We start from the raw sequence: 25,581 nt of genomic DNA, 5'->3' as shown, positions 1-25,581 counted from the left end.
CACTTTCTGGCTTCATTCAGAATCCGCTGAGGCCCAATGGGGAGCTAGCTATTTGTGCTCAGCACTTTATGCCCTAGGAAAACCATGGGTCTGACTCATTTCTACTCTGTGCCCTATGTCTTGTTAATAAAGCTTGTGGAAAAGTCAAGAAACAGGACTTGGCTCTGGTTATTGAGTGGATTTTCCCATTTTTCATGGTAACTTGGAAAATGTTCCTGCCCAAAGCCAGTGGGTGTTGGAATAACCCAGTTCTATTCCTGGAACCTCCAGTAAGAAGCCTCAGGCTAGCAATCTCACCTCACTGGGCTGAATTTTCTCAATTTTGCCTTTTTTTTTTTTTTTTTTTTTTTTGAAGTGGAGGGAATACGGAAGGATAGCAACTGATGAGATTATGTCTGCCAAATTTTGAAGAAAATAAATGAAAAATCATAATGCTTACGAGATCTCCCATCCCCAGGGTTTTAAATAGCAGGCTAGATTTCCATTTGTTTGAGATGATGATGTCTGAAATGGAAATGCATGACCTCTCAGGCACCTTTCTAAATTTCAGGTCAAAAAGAGACAGAGAAGTTCATTCACTCACAGCAGTCAAGCAAAAAAGAAACAGGTAACTTTTCTAAAGTCTCATATGAGCAATGCCTTGACCACAGGCCAACCTCAGTTCAAGTCCTCTGTCTACAGTAAACCTGTGCCCATCCATTTCTCAGCAGAGGCAGATTGCCACTACCCATCTTCTACCTAAGTGGGGGTCTGAACTCCTGGCAGATGTAATAACGGGGATCTTTGCTTTACCGAACATCACGTGTGTTCTTACAATACCTTGATTAGTTTCTTAAAAGGATCCACCTTGGACTTCCAAATGAGCAAAAAGTAAAATAAAAACTAGTGTTAATCACTCTCAAGGATGAGCTATGACAGACATGCTCATTCGTAGTAGTTGTAGGAGAATAAATCAGTAAAAAAAAACCTATCTAAAAGTCAGGATGGCGGGCGCCTGGGTGGCTCAGTGGGTTAAGCCACTGCCTTCGGCTCAGGTCATGATCTCAGGGTCCTGGGATCGAGTCCCGCATCGGGCTCTCTGCTCAGCAGGGAGCCTGCTTCCCTTCCTCTCTCTCTGCCTGCCTCTCCACCTACTTGTGATTTCTGTCAAATAAATAAATAAAATCTTTAAAAAAAAAAATTAAAAAATAAAAGTCAGGGTGGCATCATGGAAGCCCTTAAAATAAAAGTATATCTTTTAACTTAAATTTCCCTCCTCAGGATTTATCACAAGACCCATTGCAGCAGTATTCACAATGGCCAAGATATGGAAACAACGTAAGAGTCTGTCGACGGATGAGGAGATAAAGATGGTGCGGGATAGACGTACAATGGAATATTATTCAGCCATGAGAAAGAAGAAAGTGCTGCCATTTGTGACAATACAGAAGGGCCTTCAAAACATTACGCTGAGTGAAATAAGTCAGACAGAGAGAGGCAAATGCTGCATGGTGTCACTTATGTGTGGAATCTTAAAAAAAGGAAAATGTCAAACTCTGATACAGAGAGTAGAATGGTGGTTGCCAAGAGCTGGGGGACGAGGGAAAGACTGAGTCATAAAAGGGTACATACCTTCAGCTATAAGAGCAGTAAAATATGAGGATCTAATGTTTAACATGAGGACTATAGTTGATAACATTGTATTATATCACTGAAATTTTCTAAGAGAATAAAGCTTAAACGTTCTCACAAAATTTATATATATAAATATGCAATAGATGTGATAATTAACTGGATGGAGGAAGCTTTTCACAATGTATACATACACTGAGTCATCACAATATACATTTTCATATCTCCCCACTTTATCTGTCATCAATAAAGCTGAAAAAAGATACCAATTTTAATATATGTGCTGCCAAAGTAAGCACTGAAAAAAACTATACTGAAACCAGGTGACTTAAAAAAGAAAATAGTCAGGATTGTGCAGAGAAAGGTATGGACAAGGATGTCCCCCATATGTAATGCACAATAGTTAAAAAAAAAAAAAAAAAAAAAGAAAGAAAGAAGCCAAATGTCAAAAACAGGAGAGTGGATAAGTAAGACACATCCAGACAAGGAGATATTAAAAAGTCATTGAAAAGTGTATTTGCAAACAACTATATAATTCATGGTAAGTTGCCCTGGATATAATATTGGAAGAAAAAAAATCCTGATTTTGAAGTTAGATAGTAGTTAGTGTGTTAGCAACTTAGACAAATGCAATTTAGCAAATGAGCACTGTAATAATAATAATTTAGGAAGAGTCACTCAGAAAGCAAGAAAGCAAGTCCCTCTCTAGTGCTAACGTGGGCTCATCTGCGTCTCTAATCTGTCAACAGCTGGGCCGTGTTTCATCCTCCATATGGCGCCCCAGTATTGTAACCACAGGTTTCTTTTGATGACGTATCTCTGCATCACCTGACCCACTGAACGGAGAGCTCTCTGCAGGCAAGGGCTAGTTTCAACACTGCTTTGGACATTGCAATATATTCTGCTCTGACACCCTGGCAGGGAGGCTTATTCATTCGTGCTCCTTGTGCTACGTCAGTTACCCTGGAGTGCCAGGGGGCTGGAAGAGGTTTCTTCTGAAAGAAAATATAGATGTCCAGGGAGCATGTGATTGCAGTGTTGGAGTGGGGTCCCTATGTCCAAGATCTCTGGGCAACCCCCTCTCATGCTCATCAGATGTGGCCAGCTGTGGGCCTGCCCAGGTGTCATTTATGCAGGAGCCATGAGGCTGAGGAAACACCAAGAGGCTTGTGGTTCACTGTGGCTTAACCTTGGCTCCCACGCCCCCTTCCCCAACCCCAGCAAATGCTTCCTCGGCCCCAGCCCAGGCCCTAGAGCTACCTTGGGAGAAATCCCCCAGCCTGAATGCCACCCTAAACAACTTGTTGTCCCCTCCCACTGGGCCAGAGAGCTCGCCTCAGTTTTCCTTCTCTGGAACCTGTTTTCTCTGGCATAGTGGCACTCCCCAAATTCCTAGCTCTCTTCAAAGAGAGGACATTGAAACATCCCCCACTGTCTACCCCACAAGTGGCTGTGCTAACATCTCTGTCCCTCTCTCTCTCACACACACACACAGAATAGAAGAAAATTCAGAAGGTCATAGTCCATCATCTTGTTTAGGCAATAATAATAGTTACTACATTTTGAAAACTTATTCTGTGCCAGCACTTGTGCTCATAAGCTCTTTCCATGGGCTGTCCTACAAGACGAGTGCCATTACTATCTCCATTTCACAGATGAGAAAACAGAGGCTGCAAGGGCTTAAGCACCTGTCCAGCATCCCACCACTGAACTAGGACCCATGCCCGAGCAGTGTGACTATGGAACCCCAACCAAGTCACGGTCATGCAGAAGTCAAAGGGTTCAGCATCTCTGTACTGGAAGGCTTTTAGCGGGTCCACCAACAGACCCTGTGGACACACCTACGATGAGGCTCATTTCTGGCAGAACATGGCCAGAAAGCTGGGAGGCTGGAGCAGGGGTGGATGAAGGAATAAAGAGGGAAGAAAAGAGAAGGAATGGGGCCGAAAGGGCAGCAGAGTGCACGGGCGGAGAGAATCCCACTCACCCTGGAAAAACTGTGACACTGAGTGTGGCAATGGCTTCCAGCTCTTTCCACCGCCAAGTACTAGTCAGAACCTTCCCTCCAGTGCCCAGAGAAATCCCTGCTTCAGAGCAACTCCTGCATGCACACTAAGCCTTCCTACCTTGACCATCTCCCCAACGCAGTCTGTGGAGTTACTCGCAGGGCTGCTCTGAGTCCTGGCCTGGGATCATCAAGCCCCATCCCAGATAGCTTAGAAACAAAGCCGTCCATCTAGAGGGCTGTAACAGAAGGAGAAATAGGACTTGGCAGCCTTGAGTCATTCTACCAACACCCTTCCTCTCTGTGCTACATAATTTTTCCTTCTCTGAATTTTATGTGCAACCAGCAATCAAGACAGGAAAAACAAGCAAAGTCTTACATACACCGCAAAATGCTGATTTGTCTATTCTATTAATAATACAAAATCTCAGCAAATGCAAATGGCATTACATGAATAATTCCATAAAAAGTTAAATCCAAACTAAATGTTTCAATTTTAAACGACATTTGCAGAGACCTCTCTGTTAATATGTTTAATACTGATTTTTTTTAAAGGGACAATCCTGTATTTCCTTAAGGAAAAAAACTGCAAAGACACTAAAAACCAACAAATATTTTTAAAACCGAATTTTGAAACTATCTTTTATTCTGCTCGACTGCACCAGCCTTGCCCACAATAAGAGCCACAATCATGTATTAATAAATGCTTGTGCCCCCACAGTCGAATGCCTGTCTTTCAAAGAAGATAACATAACCATGATTTCTATCTCCTCAAACAAGGAGGTTATTTCTCAGCAGTGAGTTTAGAATAATGAAGCAAAACATGCAGCAGTCCATGATAAATAGCCATAGACACAGAACGCCTAGAAGAAATAATTTTTAGAAAATATAAATACTTACAGAATAAATGTGTATCAGTAACATATACCCCGGATACTAAAATAAATGACTGCCTGACTTAATAAGTAACTTTATTTTTTAAAGGAAAAAAATCACACATGTTACAAATGGTATTAACAGACTAGAGCAGCTCAGGCAACATGCAGCCTGATTCTTCAAGAAAAGGGAAGCTAATAATCTAGGGAAGGTGGTCCTCCAGGTATAATGAGACCAACGAGCGTAGCAGGGGGAAATCTACAAATTGGGGAGGTAATGTAATCCAACAGGGAAACAAGACAGATTTACAAGAGAAAAATCAAAGAGGGTCAACTAGATTTCTTTTTCCAATAGGAATTCAAAATGAATGCTAACGGGAACCTTTTGAGTACAGAAAAAGAAACTGATTCTCCCTAATTTACTTCCTGAATGTGAACTGAATTTGGCCATCAAGCAAGATCTGAAGAGCCTTTGCTAAGAGTACATCTACAAAGGCAAAGCCAAGTACAGAATTAAGGTAATCAAGCATCCAAAAAAATTGACACAAAGTGCTGGGATACTGTGACCAAGAAAGAGGATTTTTCAAGGAAACTATCCAAATTCAAATTAATGGGAGAAGCTGCTAAATTGTCTTTAACACTTTGCCTAAAATACCCCAGAATAATGGTGAGAGCTCATCAGAACGCGTCCAGAAAGAGGCCTACAAGTGGGCCTCAGTGTTAGATTTTTTTCAAATAGCAAGGCTTGAGAAAACTGTGAAACATTCACAAAATGCAAGCTGTTTATACAAAATTTAACATCTTCCACCAACTAGGAGACAATAGGCACAATAGATAAAATGTCAAATTAAAAAAAACTCTAGCCAGGATCCTTGTAGCTCTCACTCTCTCTAGCCATTTCTGAAGCCACGGAGAGAAAAAGATGACTTCAGATAAAATATGTTACAACTAATGTATATTGCTGTACTACAGGCCTCTCTCTTCTCTGTACAGTGAGTTTGCTTCAAGACATCAGCTTTTGACAAAACAGAGAAAGTTTACCACAATTATTATCTTCAGAAAATAACACAGTTTAAGACTCAGCCAAATGAAGAAACAGTGTCTCTTATCTCTTACTTCACCTGCTCCATTCCCCCTATCTCCTGTTGAAACGCAGAAATTTTTTCATTAAAGGAATTAAACCACACATTTATTAGATGATGGTCCTCAGACTTTGGGCTTGCAGAGAACGGTAGAATATTCTCCCCCAAAATATCAAGGAACGCATTGGAGTCACCAACTGTGAACTTTCCAGTAAGGTCGGTGGTACACCCCAAGGACCAATATGGCACCCATCATATAATGAAAGGGAAGATACTGATCATCAGCAAATAGGGAAAACAAGATTTCAAGGAAAAGGAAGATTATCTTTCCCATTTGATATCTCTGGATTTCTGAAAACCTGGTACCTTTTTTCCCTCCTTTTCCTGCACACCAAGGAAAACTCTGTCATGAATCTTCATCGAGACAAAGTTGTCCCCGTGGTACAGATCAGTGTTTCTCAAAGTGTGGGCTTCAGACCAGAAGCACTGCCATCGTCTGGGACCTTGTCAGAAATGGAAGCTCTCTAACCCTAAACAACTCTGGGGCTACAGCTTAGAATCTAACAAGCCCTCCCGGTGATCTCAGTGCCAGCTAAAGTTTAAAGACCAACAGTATAATCCAAAGACTATGCATTTCAGAACTGCATAGACGTTCTGCAGAGACGTCCAAGGAACCTGATTCAAGGCTGGCAGACCTAGATGTCTCATCTCCAAACTCTGTGCACACAGTGTATTTTTTTTTTTTTCAAACAAACAAGGGCACAATTTTGATCTGAAATATGTGGTATGACAATGAAATGGCGTGTCTGACATCAGAACGACCCCCACACGCAGGGACTGAAGATCCATAAACATCAGCAAATGACCAGCAACTGCCTCAAACGCACAGTGCCATGACCTTCTGGACTGACTCATCATTGCCACCATCATCACTGACACTGACACCACACGAGAAGTGAGGGTAACATTCAAATTCATGATCTCATTTTTATTTTGATCAACCCAGCAACCCCATGAAGCTGGTGTGGTGACAGATACCAGCGTCCCATTCAGCAGATGTGGAACCTGAGGATTGGCCAAGAGCATGTGGGCCACCTGGAGCATCTCATACTTGCTCTTGACAGTTTTTCATTTTTTTTTTAAAGATTTTATTTATTTAACAGACAGAAATCAGAGGTAGGCAGAGAGGCCGTCAGAGAGAGAGGAGGAAGCAGGCTCCCTGCGGAGCAGAGAGCCCGATGTGGGGCTCGATCCCAGGACCCTGGGATCACGACCTAAGCCAAAGGCAGAGGCTTTAACCCACTGAGCCACCCAGGCGCCCCGACAGTTTTTCATTTTTAAAGCAGTGTACCTCACTCCTTTCCTTTGGAATCCAGAGCAGGAAGAGTGCTTACCACAGTACGATCCCCAAATGTGTAATTCCCCAAGTGGGCCAAGAGTGTTGTCATGATATACGGCACACACAGAATGCTGCAAAGGTTCCCAGCCATTCCCCGGCAGGTCTCAGGAGCAGCCCGGGCACACCCCAGGGACCTGCCCTTTGTCCCCTGCTGGCCTTCCCTAGGATACCTGGGACCATCATGTGCTTCAGTTGATTTCTCTGGGTCCCTCTGCACCTCAGGAGGGCAGCCCTCACCTCTGCCAAAGCAGGCTGGCCATTTCCCCCATCCAGCCCTGCCAGGAGATGCAGGCATGATTCTAGGACATTAAGGCCACAAGGTCCCTAAGACAGAAAGGACTCAATTCCCATGAAAGAAGCTGCACTTGGGGGAAATGTGCTATGCATCATGGTGCTGTGGGCAGAACCCACCCCTTGCGACCTGACCAGGGCCAGCAAGGACCTGTCATGAGTCAAGTAGAAAAGAACAATGAGAAGATGCTCGTGAACGCTTTCCAGGGACAGAAAGAACCCAGGAGGACCACACAGATGAACAAGTCATTCATTTAAGGAAAATATTTTTAAAAAAGAAGAAGGAGGAGGAGGGGCTGGAAAATTCAGTACTGATCATCCCCACTATACCCTGGCCTGTCCTGGTTTCATTTTTAATAGACACTGTTTGACTTATCTTTCTCTAGTGGCTGTGACGAGGAACCCCGAATGTGTCAGGGTGTCAGAGTGTCAGAGCTTCCGGTGGGTGGGTGAGGGGAACAGTCTGCTTCCCCTCTGGTCATTGCATCTAAAGGCACTAATGCCACAAGCCCACAGGGGGAGCCCCAGTAAATACCAGGAGAGGAGGGTCACTTACAACATGCTGGGTGAGGATCATACCTGCATGATGAGCCCCCTGGGCTCAGTCTCTTACTATGCTTCTCTCAACAAATGTCACCGGACACACCAGCCACTAAGATGAACTCCAAGTTATAACAAGACTGGTCAAAAGACACCAGCAGACCTTTTAGCCTTTGTTTTGGAGTCATTATTTTGATTTCTGGCTTTGTAGCTACTATCAACAATGAACATGAGAAGCCAGGTTAGACTATCACTACAAATTCAAACACATTTACAATATTTTCCTCCTCGACACCCTGCAGTATATAAGCCAAGGCTTAGATATGCCCATGGAAAAAGAAAACAACACTGAGAGGACTAGCCGAGGTCTCCTGTCCCAGGGATGGTTACTCAGCACCCAGACTGGCCCCAAAAAAATCCTCCATGAGTCAACATTCAGTGAGATGGTGTCAGGGGAGCCCATGAGGAAAGCTCAAAGCTTAGTAATGAATGAACACCCTGGATTTTTTAGCACTTATTTCACAGATAAGGAGGGGAAGAGCAAAAGTTCACCGTGAGCATTCTAGAAATGTCACAGACACACAGTGGCCATTACAACAAATCATTGTTCTCTGCCACCTTTGGAAATGTGTACAAATCCAAGAAGAGCAAAAACACGGAGGAGATCTACAAAGATGGGTTAAAAATAATCAATATAAAAGGGCAGAGGGACGAATGCTTTCTAAGGTGAAACTGAGACTCAGCAAAGGCTAGACCCCAGGTCATCCCTAAGGTCTAGAATCACTTTACCTTGGGCTACCCATTAAATGTGTGTCACTCCAGTCGGAGAGAACAAATATCTGTCATCAAACACGTTATATATTTGCCCCACTGCCTTACAGAACTGGAGGTGTCCTCCTTTGATTTGTGAAACCAAGAACAAAAAAGATTTATCAATTCACTTTCCCTGGGGAGCAGCCTGCCAGAGAAGCACATTTTTTCCCCTGTGTTTCTTCAGCCCCGCGAGACACATTTATTATAAGGAGACAGATATAAATCTGTTTTGAGCAGACTGTAAGAGTAAATTCGGATGATATTAAGCTTCAGAGGAACTGGCTTTTTACATACCTCTGGAGCAAGGGGTAGGGTAAATTGCTCCAAGTTCTTGCAGTTCCAACCCAGCCCCGCATATTATCTCCCCTGGACATGCTTATTAACTGGATGACTTCATATATGAGAGACAGAGAAATACACACACTCTATAAAATGCACATAGTAAAAGAAAAAAATGCACACAGTTACACATTCATACCAGGAAATGGCATTTCTGACTTGTTAATTACCCTTGCTTTGTTGGAAACTGTTAGTCAATGCAATAATGAAATATTTGCTAGCAATATGACAGACAAATGGATCTGTTGAGAATTATGGGGAAGCCCTAAGAAAATACAAAGCATGTGTCAAGATTTCCAGTGACATGGATAAATGAAATATGGTATATACTTACAAAAGAGTATTATGCAGCCATGAAAAGGACAAGTTCTGACACCTGATACCACATGGATGAAACTGACAACATCATGCTGAGTGAAATAAGTCAGACACAAAAGGACAAATGCATGCCTCCACTAACATGAAATACTTAGAACAGGCGAATTCACTGAGACATTGAGTAGATGAGAGGTTAGCCGGGGCTGGAGGAAGGGGTACTAGAGAGTTATTGCTTGATGGTTACAGAGTTTCTGCTTGGGATGATGAAAAAGTTTTGGAAAAAGAGAGTGGTGATGGCTGCATGACACTGTGGATATAATTAATGCCACTGAATTGTACATTTAAAAATGGTTATGCCCAACCTTGGGAGATATAAATCTATATGTGTATACACAACTTACAGAGAATAATGTACTAAAAGCCACTGAATAGCACACTTTAAATGGATGAATTGTATGGCCTCTGAATTGTATTTATACCTCAATTGAATTAAAAAAAAAAAAAAAGTTCTCAAGGAACTGGGTGCCTGGGTGGCTCAGTTGGTTAAGCGACTGCTGTCAGCTCAGGTTATGATCCCAGATCAAGTCCCACATCTAGCTCCCTGCTTAGCAGGGAGCCTGCTTCTCCCTCTCTCTCTCCCTCTCCCTCTGCCCACGACCCCCTCTCCCTATTTGTGCTTTCTCTCCCTCTTTCTCTCTGTTGAATAAATAAAATTCTTTTAAATAAATAAATAAATAAATACTAAAGTTTAAAAATTTGTCAAGTGGTACAAGAGCTTCCTGATCACCCCACATAAAATAGCATTCCCTCTTGGGTCAGCATATTCTCCATCACAATACTCATCACGAGTGCAACTGGTTTCTTTGTGTACACATTCCTAGCCCACATCCCATTTCCTGTCCTACCCATGAATGTAGGGACTAAACACACAGAGGTAGGCTGTGGAGGTCTTACTCATTTGTCTCCCCTGTGCCTGCCCACAAAACATGCCAAAGGTTCGTTTAAAAATGAGTAAACAAAGTAAGTCAATAAGGAATGGAAAAGGCAAGAAAGGGACAAAAACCATAACAGAGAAAAATACCTGTAAGGACTTGAAAAGAATGAGCACAGGAGAAAACCAGTGGCCACTGGAACCGGCACTATGCGTGACAACTGAGTCAAGAAAGAGAGTCCCTCACCTACATCTGCTCCCAGTCACCCAAGCTTTCCCACGTGATCACATGCCACACCCACCTGAACCGAAGCCCCGCCCCCCACCATCTACACTGGATATGAACAATTCTCAGATCTGACAGGGCACCTGTCTTTGGTCCAAATGTTTCCACAAGCAGAGGAAGTCAGCTGTGCCAGGAGCATACCTGGAATAGTGACCGTGGTGTTTCAGACAGGGCATGAGAAAAGTAGAGTCAGCAAACCATGTCCCTGGGAAAGAATTCTGTTTTTATTTTCCCCAGATTTGTTTTGGGGAAAGCACTTAGACCATGACTGCTGTAAAGTGCTCAAGAAAATAACCTATTTGTATGATTTTTGTCAACTTCTACCACAGCTGGAACAGACGGGTCAAAACCTCCTCCCAGACTGGATATTCACTCAACCAAAGACTTCTTCCCCAACCCCTTGACATCGCATGAAGCAGCTTCCTCCTTGCCCTTAGGCCATTCACAGTCCAGCGAGAGGAGCCTGCTGGATACCACCACAGCCCATTGTAACATAATGTATGGGTACAGTGATAGATTTGGGAGGAGGGGGCTCCAGGAAGCTTCCAGAAGGGCTTACTGCAAAATAATGAGCAGGAGTCAACTGTGGGAGGCAGGAGGGAGTTGGAGGCAGAGGGCCAGTCAGAAGACCCAGACAGGCAAAGCAACCAGGGCTGGGGGAAGAGGGCAGGAATTACGATGGTGCCATCCATAGTTCAGTGGGACTGAAATTTGAAGCTGGAGGGAGGGAATGCTGAGAAAAGAAAATGTGCAAAAGAAGCAAGGCCTTATATGATTTGCTGAGAGTCTTGGCCCCCCCCCTGTCAGTGGCAGGCTCCTGAAGGAGTCCAAGATGGGGTGTGACATGACCTTACCTGCATTTTACAGATTTTATTTATTTATTTGACAGAGATCACAAGTAGGCAGAGAAGCAGGCAAAGAGAGACAAGGAAGCAGGCTCCCTGCTGAGCAGAGAGCCAGATGTGGGCTCGATCCCAGAACCCTGGAATCATGACCTGAGCCGAAGGCAGAGGCTTTAACCCACTGAGCCACCCAGGCACCCCTTACCTGCATTTTAGATCCAGCACTCATGATGACCTTTCCTGATAGTGGGCATCACTATCCCCATTTAGCTCATCAGGTTCAGAGAAGCCAAACAGGGCTGCCCTGGGCTGCTCACTGCAGGACCCAGGCTAAGGAGAAATTATTGAGGGGTTTAGACATGAACATAAGGACCGAGATAAGGCAGTAAATGGTGGGGCAGAAATATAGATGGTAAAGATTTATTTTAGAATTTCAGGGCATCTGAGAAGGTTTACAGACAGTGTTGAAAGAGACAGAGCAGACAAAATGGAAAATGCTAGAGATGAGGGCGGTGGCCAGAGGCCAGCAGGCCAGGGCAGCAAAGCTCCAGGAGGATGAGTCTTAGATAGAGGGAGAGATTCTGAGGTTTGGAGAGGTGAAGTCACAACAAGTCACTAGGGCCAGCCTCTGCCCCCCGGAAAGTGGCAGAGAAAATCAAGAACAAGCAGTATGAGAAAGGGCTGGAATATCCCATGAGAAAATCTAACAGGCTGTTCAAGGCAAAAACATGACACAGCAGAGGTGAGAGGTGGCCCAGGTAGAATCAGGAAGTATGATTTTGTAGAGAACCCAACAGTTTAACTTTTCAATATCTTTTTGTCAGATATTCTCTTTTCTTCAAGTTACTTTATAATTTCTTTTTTGCATTTAACTTTCTAATATCTGTCATTTATTTTGGTGTCTGGGGGAGGGAGCAATGGCGGTCCCTAACTAGGGATGGCACTGCTCCCCAGGGGGGGATCTGGAAGCAAGTGGGGCTTGGTGGTCTATCTCAGCGGGGTGGGCACTCCTGCCCTTGAGCGGTGGGAGTCAGGGAGGCTGAATGTCTGGAGAGACACCGGGCACTGCTCAGCTGGGAAGCATGATCTCAGCCACAGAACCAATAGCACCTACAACAACGTGTTACTTTTTCCCAACTAGTTAGACCAAAATCCCAGTGTCTGTCTATTTAGTCACACATTCAGTTATAGTCAGACACCTTCACATGCCCTATCCCCACTGACCTTCAAACATACCTAGAGAAACACAATTTAAATGCTTTGAAGTTCATAAAAACTTTAAAAAACCAGCCAAGTATGGCTAAGTATGGCTAAGCAGGAGTCTCCCTGGTTCCAATACTTGTAGCGAACCCTTAACTATGTGTGCAAATATTAGAGCTAAGTGGTTAAACAACACCACTGCGTCCGTGTTGATACAATTCATTTGCTCAGCAAACTCCTTTCTCACAGATACAGGCTTGAACAAACTCCAGTCTACCCCCAAGGGTTCTCAGTTGGCCCTCCAAAGGTACGGAGGTCTTGATAAATGAGGTTTTCTGCAGGGGCTCTGACTTGCCAGGGGTTTGGGGGCCTGCCAACTGCAGGTGTTAATTATTCTATGTTTCTATCTGACAGATGTGAGTGTCAGGTAGCTGCTCAGGGCAGTGGGCATGCGAGTCAATACACAGGTGCTCTGAGCTAACATGGAGTTGCAGCCCCAGTTCCCACTGAACACACAAATGGTGCAGAGTACAGCTCTCTGGCCGCCATTTCTACAGAGACATCATGGGTTGGTCCCACGGTTCCCTCAAGCTCTGTCTGCACTGGATATAATGTATTACCTTATGAAGTCCCCATGTTTCTGACCTGAGCAAGTGATTTAGTCTTGAGGTCTACAAAATGAGCTGGCTGAACTGCAGGCAACTGTGGACGTCCCCAAAGGGAGGCATGGAAACACAAGGGCTATTCTCAGTCTTCCAAAAGGTCCCACGGAAGCCACACATTTACCCACGATAGGATGGCACAGGCTAAAACATATTTACTTTGGACTAGAACTACATCAACTCAAAGGGCAGTGGCCCTGGTGACGGCTCAGGGAGGAGAAGCCCTTGCTGGCCCGCTAGGTCTGTCCTTTATTCATGGAAATATAAAGGAACTGAATTAGCACTTCAAAAACACAGTTTCCTTGTTCCTTGTTATTAAACAGGGATCCCTTAAAGATCCCTTAAAGAAGATGTGGTATACACAATGGACTATTACTCAGCCATCAGAAAGGATGAATATACCATTTGCATAGATGGGGATGGGACCAGAGGGGATTATGCTAAGTGAAACAAGTCAATCAGAGAAAGGCAGTTATCATAGGGTTTCATTCATTTGTGGAACATAAGGAATAGCACAGAGGATCTTAGGGACAGGGAGGGAAAACCGAATGGAAAGAAATCAGAGAAGACAAACCACGAGAGACTCTGGGAAACAAACTAGAGTTTTTGGAAAGAAAGGTGGATAGGAGGATGGGGTAATTGAGTGACGGGCATTAAGGAGGGCACGTGACGTGATGAGCACTGGATGTTATACACAACTAATGAATCATTGAACATTACATCAAAAACTAATGATGTATTATATGTTGGCTGATTGAATTTAAATTCAATAAATTTATAAGGTAATCCTAAGGTCCCTTGTATTCTAAAGTTCTAGGATTCTTTCACAGGAAGTTATTTATACCAAGAATAACCCGTAAGAGCCTTAATACATAATTAATGGGAATAAACAGCTTTCTCTCTTGGCTTCCCTATACTTGTTTATAAAGTTTTTCAACTTTTTAAAGTTGTATTCATTTATTTTTTTAAGATTTTTTTTTTTTTAATTTGACAGAGAGAGAGATCACAAGTACGCAGAGAGGCAAGCAGAGAGAGAGAGAGAGAGAGGAGGAAGCAGCTCTCTGCTGAGCAGAGAGCCCGACTCGGGACTCGATCCCAGGAGCCCAAGATCATGGCCTGAGCTAACGGCAGAAGCTTAACCCACTGAGCCACCCAGGCGCCCCAAGTTATATTCATTTATAAGGGGTGCCATATTTCTAAAAAGAATTAGGTGCCACTGTACAGTCTCTGAAGATTAGTAAGGAATGGTCTGGATTTGTTCAATTAGCAGTTTCTTCCTTTATTTCTACCTCTTCACAAAGCTCAAGCAACTAGGTATTCATTTCTTTTCTCTTTCCTCCTTTTCTCTCCAAAGCGCAGGTAAGCCTTGTCAGGTGGCTCCCATGCCATCACCCACGTGATCCCCCTGGCACTCCCTGGCCTTGGCTTCATCACCAGTAACATCAAAGCCACGATGCCAGCTCGACTGTGAGGCCTATGCCAGAGACGCAGTTGAGATGATACAGGGGAGAAACTTCGGAATTCAGTGCATTATATAATATAGTTTATTTTCATTTCACTTGCTCGTTTATAAAGATTCATAAACATTTGTAAATGCATCATTTCATTATAATTATTATGAATGACGGACTACAATTTTAAAGTATAGTGAACACTCGCAGGTCAAATATTTTTAAACCTGACAAAAAAGATTTTCTACAGGGATTCTATGGCACATCCTTGCATAAATAAGAACTGAATCTCTTAGAAAACCAAACCTGAATTCCAGTTTTCTGTTTGGTTGTGAATTTAGAGTCATTATGTAAGATCTGTTCGTGTAATTATTTTGAGATATAATCTTTTTGAGTGTTCACTATGCCAGGAACTGGGCTAAGAAATAGCATCAATTATCTCGTTTAATCCTCACAAATAAAGTGGGTTCTATTATCATCGCTATGCAAGAAAGATGTTTAGAAACAGAGCAGGGATTCGCATGAAGGGGGAAACCGCCTGTGACGGGATAAACAAGTTCCACCTGCAACCTTGAATCAGTGTTCTTAGCTGCTATACCATTCCATGGGGCAGGCGTGACCACCAGGATGGCAAGAAGGGGACAGCTTGTGCTAAGTCGCTCGAAAGCCAGCCCCCAGCCCTTCAGTGCATCTGGTTTCCTGTGCCCACACTGCTGTTCAGGCCATACCATCAGAGATTTTTCTTTCTTTCCAGGTACTTTGACCCACTTTGCTCCACGCTCTTTTCCTGCCGACAAACGGATCGACCTAAATTACTTAAGTAGATAATGCAGGCAAAAACAAGCAAATAAGACAAAACGAAAGAAAACCCTGCTTTAGGGACATAACCCTGGAGTTGTATTTATGCCACAATGATGAAGCTATTCACCTGTACACTGGGTTTCTCCTCTCTGAGCTCACAAGGCAACTCTACGCATTCAAAACTCCTTACCTTTCTCCCCCAGACCTGCTCCTGTGTGTCTTCTCAGCACAGGGCACCATCTTTTACCCAGCTGCCAATGCACAAACACTTCTTAGCCCTTCCTTCTTGGATGGTCCCAAACCTTAAATGATCCCAAAGAACCGAACATGACCTACTTCAGGATGCTATCTGTCTGTCCCATCTTCCCATACCCCTGCCGGTTCCCACAGCCTTCACCTCTACCCCAGAACCCCTCCACGAATCCAAGAGCAATCCAGCTGGTCTCCTTGACACCTGCCTTAAAGTTCCCCACTACAGCTCTAAGCTGGGCTCTCAAGGACACGGAAAGTCTCACCATGTTTCTTCTTCAATTCCCTCACCTTCAGGATAAATTTCACATAACTAAGTGTGGCACAGAGTGTCCATGAAACCATAACTCCCTTTCCAGCTTCCCCTCTCGCCACTCCCCTATTCTTTCCTGAACACTCAAACAGACCTTGTGTTCCTTCATCCTCTGGATCGTAGGACCAGAGTGATACAATCTGCTTGGAAATCCTCTCTCCCCTTCTCAGCTGGTAAACTCCTACCCATCCCTCCAGCCCCAGGCCCTGCACCAATTCATCTATGAAGCCTTCCTTGACTCTCTGAAGCCATTTCTGAGACACCGCAACCACACCCTTCTAAGGTTTTCTCAAGGAACTTCTCCTGATAGCCTCTTCACACTGCAACACAGATTCTTCTCCCCAGCAGAAGGTGGGCTTCTCTTCCCTGGGCTGACTGCTGGCTGGCTTTTTTTTTTTTTTTTTTAACACACAATGTATTATTTGTCCCAGGGTACATGTCTGTGAATCATCAGGCTTACACATTCCACAGCACTTACCATAGGACGTAACCTCTCCAATGTCCATAATCCAGCCACCCCAACCCTCCCACCCTCAGCAACCCTCAGTTTCTTTCCTGAGATTAAAAGTCTCGGGCGCCTGGGTGGCTCAGTGGATTGAGCCGCTGCCTTTGGCTCCGGTCATGATCTCAGGATCCTGGGATCGAGTCCCGCATCGGGCTCTCTGCTCAGCAGGGAGCCTGCTTCCCTCTATCTCCCTCTCTGCCTGCCTCTCCGTCTGCTTGTGATCTCTCTCTGTCAAATAAATAAATAAAATCTTAAAAAAAAAAAAAAGTCTCTTGGGGCACCTGGGTGGCTCAGTGGGTTAAAGCTTCTGCCTCCGGCTTGGGTTGTGGTCCCAGGGTCCTGGGATTGAGCCCCACATTGGGCTCTCTGCTCAGCAGGGAGCCTGCTTCCTCCTCTCTCTCTCTGCCTGCCTCTCTGCCTGCTTATGATCTCTGTCTGTCAAATAAATAAATAAAATCTTAAAAAAAAAAAAAAAGTCTCTTACAGTTTGTCTCCCTCCCTGGTCCCATCTTGTCTCATTTTTTGCTTGCCTACCTGCCACAACCCCCTGCCCTGCCTCTCAAATTCCTCATATCAGTGAGATCATATGATAATTGTCTTTCTCTGATTGACTTATTTCGCTTGGTATAATACCCTCTAGTTCCATCCAGATTGTTGCAAATGGCAAGATTTCGGGGTTTTGATGGCTGCATAGTATTCCATTGTGTATCTATACCACATCTTCTTTATCCATTCATCTGCTGATGGACACCTAGGCTCTTTCCATAGTTTGGCTATTGTGGACATTGCTGCTATAAACATTCAGGTGCACGTGCCCCTTCGGATTACTACATTTGTATCTTTAGGGTAATTTTATAACCCCAGCACCCAGCACAGGCCCAAGTACAAAGTAGGGGCTCTGTAATACCTATTGATTACATAAACATGAATAAAAACCACATACACGGAAAGAAAAGAAAACCATTGGCTTTATAATTCATTGAGGTGAGAACCAGTCTTGGAATCTGATTTGAGCTTATAAGACATCCCCTTAAGGGAAGACCTTAAGGAGAGGAAAGGCGTTCTTAAAACAGTCCCAGATGGAGAAGGGAATTCTATAAGGAGCACACACTTCCTAGAGGCCCGTGTCCTACCCCAGGTGAAGGTTGTGAGTCCCTGTCCACTGAAACGTGAAACCCACAAGCGGGGATTCCAGAAAGATAAAGTCACATCTTAAAATACACTCTGATCCTCAGAATATAAATTTCTTGAATCCACAATAATTATATCTTAGGTACTATTTAGTCAGGATTAGTGGTTGTGGGACATGCGGCTGTTAAAAAAAATCATTGAAGCTGGGGCGCCTGGGTGGCTCAGTGGGTTAAGTCGCTGCCTTCGGCTCAGGTCATGATCTCAGGGTCCTGGGATCGAGTCCCGCATCAGGCTCTCTGCTCGGCAGGAAGCCTGCTTCCCTCTCTCTCTCTCTCTGCCTGCCTCTCCATCTACTTGTGATTTCTCTCTGTCAAATAAATAAATAAAATCTTTAAAAAAAAAAAAAATCATTGAAGCTGTGTGAAATCAGAGAATTAATAAGGACTCTTGACTGTAAGCGAGGAGGTCCATGTGGCTTCCGAACTCCGGGATTCTCCGAGCTCTTTTATCTCCCAGGCACAGAAACTTCAGTCAAATAATAAAAGAGTAATTCAGATGCTGTTCTCCTCACTCAGCCCCCAGGCTGACTCTCAGACTTCAAGTGCACCATGAGCACAAGTTCATGGTCAAGTCCAAGTAGCAGAAGCATCTCCCAGCATTGGAACATTATCCCTTTCGATGAGCCCTAAAGACTCACAATTCAATGCCATCCTGTTAGGGACATGCTTTAAAAGACTGTCTTATAAAAATAAAAATCAAATACTTCATACTCGGAGTAAAAAACCTGTCTACAGAGACATGACCCTGAAAATCATCCTTAAATTTCTAAAGCCGTTAACAGCCACGTGCAAATGACAGATCTTCGATGACTTAGGATGGGGTTACATCCCAATAAATCCATTCTAAGCTGAAAATACGGTAAGTCGAAAATGCATTTACTGCATCTGATCTACCAAGCATCACAGCTTACTTACCCTGGCCTGCCTTAAATGAGCCCACAACCCTCCCATCAGCCAACAGGTGGGCAAATCACCCCATATGAAGCCTATTTGATCATTGGGGGTTGACTGTCCATGTCATGTGTTGCAGATGGCCTTGAAAGTGAAGACCAGAACAATGATGGGTGCAGAATGTTGTCAGGATGGCTTGCCTGCCCTTGTGATCGCTGCCTGCCTGGGAGCTGCCCAGTGTCCGAGAAGACTGACTGCACGTTCCCAGCCCGGGACAAGATCCAACTTCAAAATCCTAAGTATGGTTTCTACTGAATCTGTATCACATGTGCACCATCAGAAAGCTGAAAAAATCATGAGTTGTGGATTACCTGTACATTCAGGTAATTCTCATGATTCACAGTGGTTGAGTCTTATAAAATCACAGTGAGAGTTGAATCAGATACCGAACCACAGCTTCGGTGCAGGGGGACAACACAGCACTGAGTTCCCATGGGCCTCTGGTCCAAGGACTTTTTTCAACCAAGCCATACCTAACCTTGCCTTATGTGTGTTTCTGTTTGAAGACACCCTCTTTAATATACATTTCTGGTTCATTAACATGAAACACGGCCAATAGCTCCATAACTCGTGCCTGAACAGGCTTGTCTAGCATGTGTGCTTGCTCCTGAAGGCACATCTCCAACCTTCTCCCACTCAGGAACTACACAGCCCCTCCACACTGGGCTTCGGAGCCACTGGCAGCAGGGAAATCACTAACAAACAACACAAAAATGTGAAAAACATGGCACTACACAGACGGCAGGAAGGACGCTAGTTTCCAGCAGGACAGCTGAAAGGAGACAGCAGCACGTGGCCTCAGTCAGCCTCAGCTGGGAACATGTGCGTTCAGGGATAGATTTGTTCACTGCCACGCTCCTGGCCCCAGGAATGAGCCTGGGAGAGACACATGCACCCCCACATAACCCCCATGATGATTCCAATATACCACCCAGAGAGGTGTGCTCCCTAGCTTCTGAAAAAGAAGATACAAAGAGTAGCAACTGTAGCCTATCACTCAGAAACAGTTGCAAGAAATGCAGGACTGCTCTACGAACTCCCAGTGCCATTTATGTGTTTGGTTTTAAATGGTTTCTTTGTGCTTACATCTGTTAAACCACAAAAACAGGAATGAACGGATGCTGAACTTTCTTACTCAGCAAGAAGTAATACTCATCCATGGATACACAAAACAATTGCAAAAACACAAGGGCTCCATGCATTGCCTTAGGAGGTGTGTTTCCAAGCAAATTTCATATTCTCTTGTGAGTTTAGATAGCTACATTTGTAACATATTTAGGATTTGTTCAAATGTATAATAGTAATTAACCGTGAGAAGAACAATAACTTTTTAATAGTTAGACCCTTGTAGCCATAGGAAATTTAATTTAAATGTAGATACAGATTTTTGCAAGGACGAATATAATAACCGAGGACAGTAACATTCTGTGGGAATAGAATATGAATTTAGAGAAAAAAGGAGAATGAGGTAGAAATTCCAATGGTTAAAGAAGAATCAATTCAAATACTTTTTAGATGGGTGATGATGGGTCTGTGGTGTTTTGATTCCACTGGTTATATTTAAAAGAATGATGTAAAGTTTTATTTAAAGATGTCGATATTTACAATAAGCTAGAAATAACATCCTTTGCAATTCTTAAATTATGATGAAAAATGTTAGCTATCAACACAAAGTGTGTAAGGGGATAGAAGGATTTACAAAACTATTTTAGGGATTAGGTGAGCAAAAGGCAGAATACAGGCCCCTCCACGGCAAGCTCACCTTTCCATTCCAACCCGTTCTTAACATTGTGCAAAAGAAACTAGAAATCTGGCTTTTTCTATGTACAGTTTACCTTTTCGTACTATGTTGTTTCAGAAATTTTTTAAGCAGTGTGCAGGCCAAATAAAACATGTCTACAGGCCAATATTTTTTTCTACCTTTACTCTGAGCAACAGTTATCATCCTCTGTCACCTTTTCCATGTGCTGATAGGAGAGCCACTCATTCAAAAAATGTTCAGTGAGGGCGCCTGGGTGGCTCAGTGGGTTAAGCTGCTGCCTTTGGCTCGGGTCATGATCTCAGGATCCTGGGATCGAGTCCTGCGTCGGGCTCTCTGCTCAGCAGGGAGCCTGCTTCCCTCTCTCTCTCTCTCTGCCTGCCTCTCCATCTACTTGTGATTTCTCTCTGTCAAATAAATAAATAAAATCTTAAAAAAAAAAAAAAATGTTCAGTGAACACCTCCCAGTTGTTCCAGACACTGTCCTGGGTCCTGGGGACACAGAGATGGCAGAAATACAACACTGCCCTCAAGGAAGACAAATGACAGGTAGATAACCTTTTGCAATAGCATCTGTTAAATTCAGTGCTGGTTAGATCCTAGGTACAGTGGCCATGGACGCTTGGCTTGAGTGGGTCTAGGAATAGATGGTTTATTTATGAAAACTCAGTGGGGGGGAGACAAGGCAGGACTAGAAGCCTCTTGAATAACTAGCACTTAGGTGTGACTTCAATGCTTGTGTCTAAGCAAGGCTAACTGGGGAAGGCTCCTTGGAAGGTGGCCAACCAGGCAGACTGGAGCAGAGATCCCAGCAGGACGTCTGAACGCAAAGAACACCCACAGTGAGACAAAAACCCAGCCCCGCTCCTCATTTTCAGTTCCTCTGTTAAAAACAGGCACATGATGGAAATAAACCATTGAGACAAGATCCAAAAATAATCTTAACTGGGCATAAAAGCTCGTATAAAAATTCTTCTTTTAATCACTTCTGGAAGGCAGCTGAAAGGTACACACACAAAATCTCAGCTTGTAAAGCAATCAGCTTAATCTGGTTCTTTGAAAGATTAATTAAAACTGAGATTACCGATGGCGGCAGATGAGCTGGGTCAGCCGATGGGGCACAGTGGAGACGAGAGAGAAATTGTTTTAAGATCACACAAACACAGCTGCAGGCCAAACGCAGAGATGTTGCATCAAACCTGCTTCTTCCTAGGCCCTCTAATTCAATTCCTGGGGATGACGCTTGATTTAAAAACCCGAAACTCAGGAAAAGCACGCAGCAAGACTCTGATACGCCAAGCAAGCAACCCGCCCTTGTGGGCCGGGCCTGCAGGGAGCCTACGGGGTCTTGAACTTCTGATCCAAGTCAGCAACAGCGGCAGGAGGACAGACACAGCCCAGAGGGATGAGCAGAGGGAGCAAGGAACTCTGAACCCAAACAAGGCTTTAAGTGCATCTTTAAAACAATGTCAAGGATCTGCTCAGGTAAGGCCTGGATAGGAAGCAGAGATAAGAAACCAGAACAGTGAGGAGACTCTGTCCATAGAGCCCTCACCCCACAGGGAGCTGCTAAGAAAAGGAGTTTGCACTGATGAAGAGCTGCTCTTGATTTTCCCCCCACTGGCAGCAAAAGGGAGATTACGTAGGAGATGGTTATGGAAATTCTGGTTTGGGGACCCAAAACTGGAACACATGGTCGTTGGATGTAAGCTTTAATGCCAAAAAAGCCTTCATAGCACTCACCCGGAAAATGACCATTTGTGCAACAGTTCCCAAAGTTCTTAAACCCACAAGAGGAACAGAGGCAGACAATGAATATACAGAAAAGGAAGAGGGGACAGCAGCCATGGAAGAAGGAGCCCCTAAAACCCCAGGGCCCCTAGGACTGTGGTTCTGGCCTCCTGCCTTGCTCCCCCACCAAAGTCCACCATAGCCTCCACCTAAGGAGCCCAAGACACAGCTCCCCAGTGTGGAAAAACATTCCTGACTGCGCTAGGTAGCAGGCTCTGAACTCCAGCCCTGTCCTGACGACCCCTGCTGGCCCCTGCTGGCCCCCGCCCTCCCTGCCTCTCTCTCCCTACCTGAGCACTGAGGAGATAGGGCCCAAATTTCGGGAGCAGATCATCTCTTTCAGGGTCCTCCTCACTCCAAAAAGCTCTCATTCAAAAATTGCCGAACTCTCTGGGGCGCCTGGTGGCTCAGTGGGTTGAAGCCTCTGCCTTCGGCTCAGGTCATGATCCCAGGGTCTTGGGATTGAGCCCTGCACTGGGCTCTCTGCTCAGCGGGAAGCCTGCTTCCTCTTCCTCCTCTCTCTCTCTGTTTGCCTTTCTGCCTACTTGTGATCTGTCTGTCAAATAAATAAATAATAATTTTTAAAATCTTTAAAAAAAATTTTTTTTTAAATGCTGAACTCTCCTGGTCTGGCAATTCCCATCCAATGTCATATAACCACCTCATGACATATCTCATTCCGGAAGCTTCCTACCATGTGGATTACTTATCCAATGGATACTATGACCATTTAATTATAGGAAGGGAAGGGAGTCAGAATACAGGGAAATACACTAAAATTTGAATATCAAAGGTACTGTTAACATCAAAGTAATAGTGAAGAGTACAGATCCTGGAGCCAGCCTTCATTGTCTCATCTGTAAAATGGGAATAATAATCACAGCGTGCCTAGTGGGGTGGTCATGAAGAGTAAATGAGTGAGTTGTAAAGCACTTAGAACAAAATGTGCCACAAAGCACTAGGTGTTTAGATAAAACTATACAACATTTTATCTACCACCAAAAAGCAACTACAAATTATGCACAAGTCAGACTGGAGGGGGGCACCGGGCCACAACAGGAAGCCCACCTTGGGCAGTACCAACACCCAACACTGCTTGTACCAGCTCCCAGGTGAGATGGACACCAACCAGTCCCCTCCCCCTGCCCCCTTCAACTGCTTCCCCCTCAACATACCCGCTTGCTCAGCCCTCTCCCTGGGACCAGCACACAGAGCTCCCAGCTCTCCTATCGGCCGCAGGCCTCCCACCCAACCCCCCTACCCCAGACACCAGGGTCAGAGTCAAATATTCTAATTTTAGAATATTATGTTCTAATAGCTAGTATCACCTGAATATTGAAACAGCTTGAATCATCAGCTAAAATTAAAAACAATTTTGCCTAGACTTCAAAACTCACGATCTGATCCCTTACCTACCTTTGTAACAGTATTTCCTACTGATTTCCATGATGACCACCCTTTCCGTCCACCCCACCATCCCCACGGCAATGCCTCCGGCCTGTGGTTCCCACCTCCAAAGCTGGACAGCCCCCCGCCATGCTTCGAGGTTTGGCTAATGCTCTAACAGTCCCATCACATCTCCGGTACAGGGAGAATTGCTATCTCCACTTCTGAACTCAGAGCATTCATCTCTGCTTGGAGAAGGCAGAGGACCACCTTGTCAGGTGTTAGAGTCCCAGCTCTGTCACTTATGAGCTGAAGGTCTCTAGGTCAGAAAATTAAAATCTCTGAACCTATCTCACTGTGGTTGTGAAGATAAATGGAGACAATATATGCAAAATGCTTGGTTTAAGTGCTCTTCCCCTGCCCTCTCGTGGAATTTATTACTTCTCTAAATTTTATTATAGTTATTGGGCTTCTCATTTTTTCTTTCTCCTAACACTCTAAGTTCCTTGAGTGCATATTCCTGTGCTTCTCCAAGAACCTAGCACAAGGCCTTATACTTAGTAAGAGCTAAACAACAATTTATCAAATGAAGGAAGAGATGGATGTAATATTTTATACTTACTCTTTATATTATTATTGGGGGTGGAGGGGCAGAGGGAGACAGAGAATCCCAAGCAGGCTCCATGACCAGTGCAGAGCCCAAAATGGCTCCTGATCCCACCACCCTGAGATCATGACCTGAGGCAAAATCAAGAGTCAGACACTTAACTGACTGAGCTACCCAGGTGCCCCAACTCTTTGCCTTATTTTTAATCACTCCTCATTTTCACCTACGTTGTTGTTAATGACAGTAACTCTCCCACACATGGAGTACAGATATCCAGATGGTTCTGAGGGGAAAACTCTATTCTGAGTCCTGAATGATTCACTGCCACTCATTCAGTTACCTATTTTCTGCTGGCTCGTTCGTGTATCCCTACTACCAGGAAACACCGTACTTGACACTTAAATGGCCTACAGAAAGACAATTCCTATTCCCAAATTCACCCACTAGCATTGTAAGGACATTTTCACAGCCCTCACAAATTTATCCAACTGGGGTGTTTTGTTTTTCTTTAAAAAAAAAAAAAATTGAAAATCATCATCCTGAAAAGGAATATTTTATTCATGCCAGTTTAAGTAGTGACAGGAAAATATTCAGTACTCAAAATGGAATGAAGAAAAAAAAAAAAAAACGGTCAGCATGAATTTCCAAAAGCATCTGGAAAATTGGCAAAAGATTTAAGAACGCAAAAAAGCAACCGGTGATCCCAGCTGGGGTGAAGTTGCCGTCATATTACATGTGATACCGGCCCTAAGACTGCTTTAGGAATTCCCAAAAACAGTACTCTGGTAAGCTCATTTGCATAATGATTCCGATTTAATCCAAAGAAAGCACACCTACAACTTGTCCCCAGGGTCCCAGCTGTCTTTAAAGTTATTTGATTTTGTATTGAGAATGACGAAAATCCAGGCAGACATCTGACTTAAAACGGAAGTGAAATCTTCCCCTTATAGTCCTAACTACACCATGACCCTTCCCCTTATATCCCTAACTCACCCTAACTCGCCCTTAGCAGAAGAGGGTGGTAACTCAACACATCAGCTCTAGAGGTGTCTAGGACTGGCTTGAACCCCATACACCCCCACCCCCATTCAGTGTCAGTCTTTAAGTCCATTTGTGACCCCAAACTGAATCCCAACACTTCGACTCATAAAGTCAAGGTAATGTACAGACAGCTTCCCATATTCATGCACCCTGGACCTAAGCAGGTTTTGAATCTAGTGGGTCAGAAGGACCACCTTCTGGGGATAACTGGACCTGCATTTCAGACCAGGATCAGTAGCCCATGAGGGGTGTGGCCTTTCACAAGTCCCTCCAACCCTCTGGTCTTCTGTTTCTTCATGCGTCATTTACACATTCAACCAGATGCTCCTGCTCTCACAGAACA

The 25,581-nt window shown here is 44.2% G+C and overlaps 1 protein-coding gene across 3 annotated transcripts in view; it reads right to left on the bottom strand.

Moving 5' to 3' along the window:
• Window positions 1-25,581, bottom strand: part of CAMK1D (calcium/calmodulin dependent protein kinase ID) — a 430,211-nt gene that overhangs the window by 372,851 nt on the left and 31,779 nt on the right. The window contains exon 1 of one of the 3 annotated variants that reach the window (XM_082740834.1): window positions 3,738-3,849. The exons of the other annotated variants lie outside the window; for them this stretch is intronic. Within the exon in view, the coding sequence (XP_082596960.1) occupies window positions 3,738-3,847 (110 nt within the window). The 5' untranslated portion in view covers window positions 3,848-3,849. Of the gene's footprint in view, window positions 1-3,737; window positions 3,850-25,581 lie in introns of those variants that run through there. 3 annotated transcript variants of the gene reach the window in all.

This window comes from Mustela nivalis (assembly GCF_964662115.1).
Source record: "Mustela nivalis genome assembly, chromosome: 7".
NCBI lineage: Eukaryota > Metazoa > Chordata > Mammalia > Carnivora > Mustelidae > Mustela > Mustela nivalis.
Note: the sequence above shows the minus strand (reverse complement) of the source record. Positions and strands in the feature narration are given on the sequence as shown.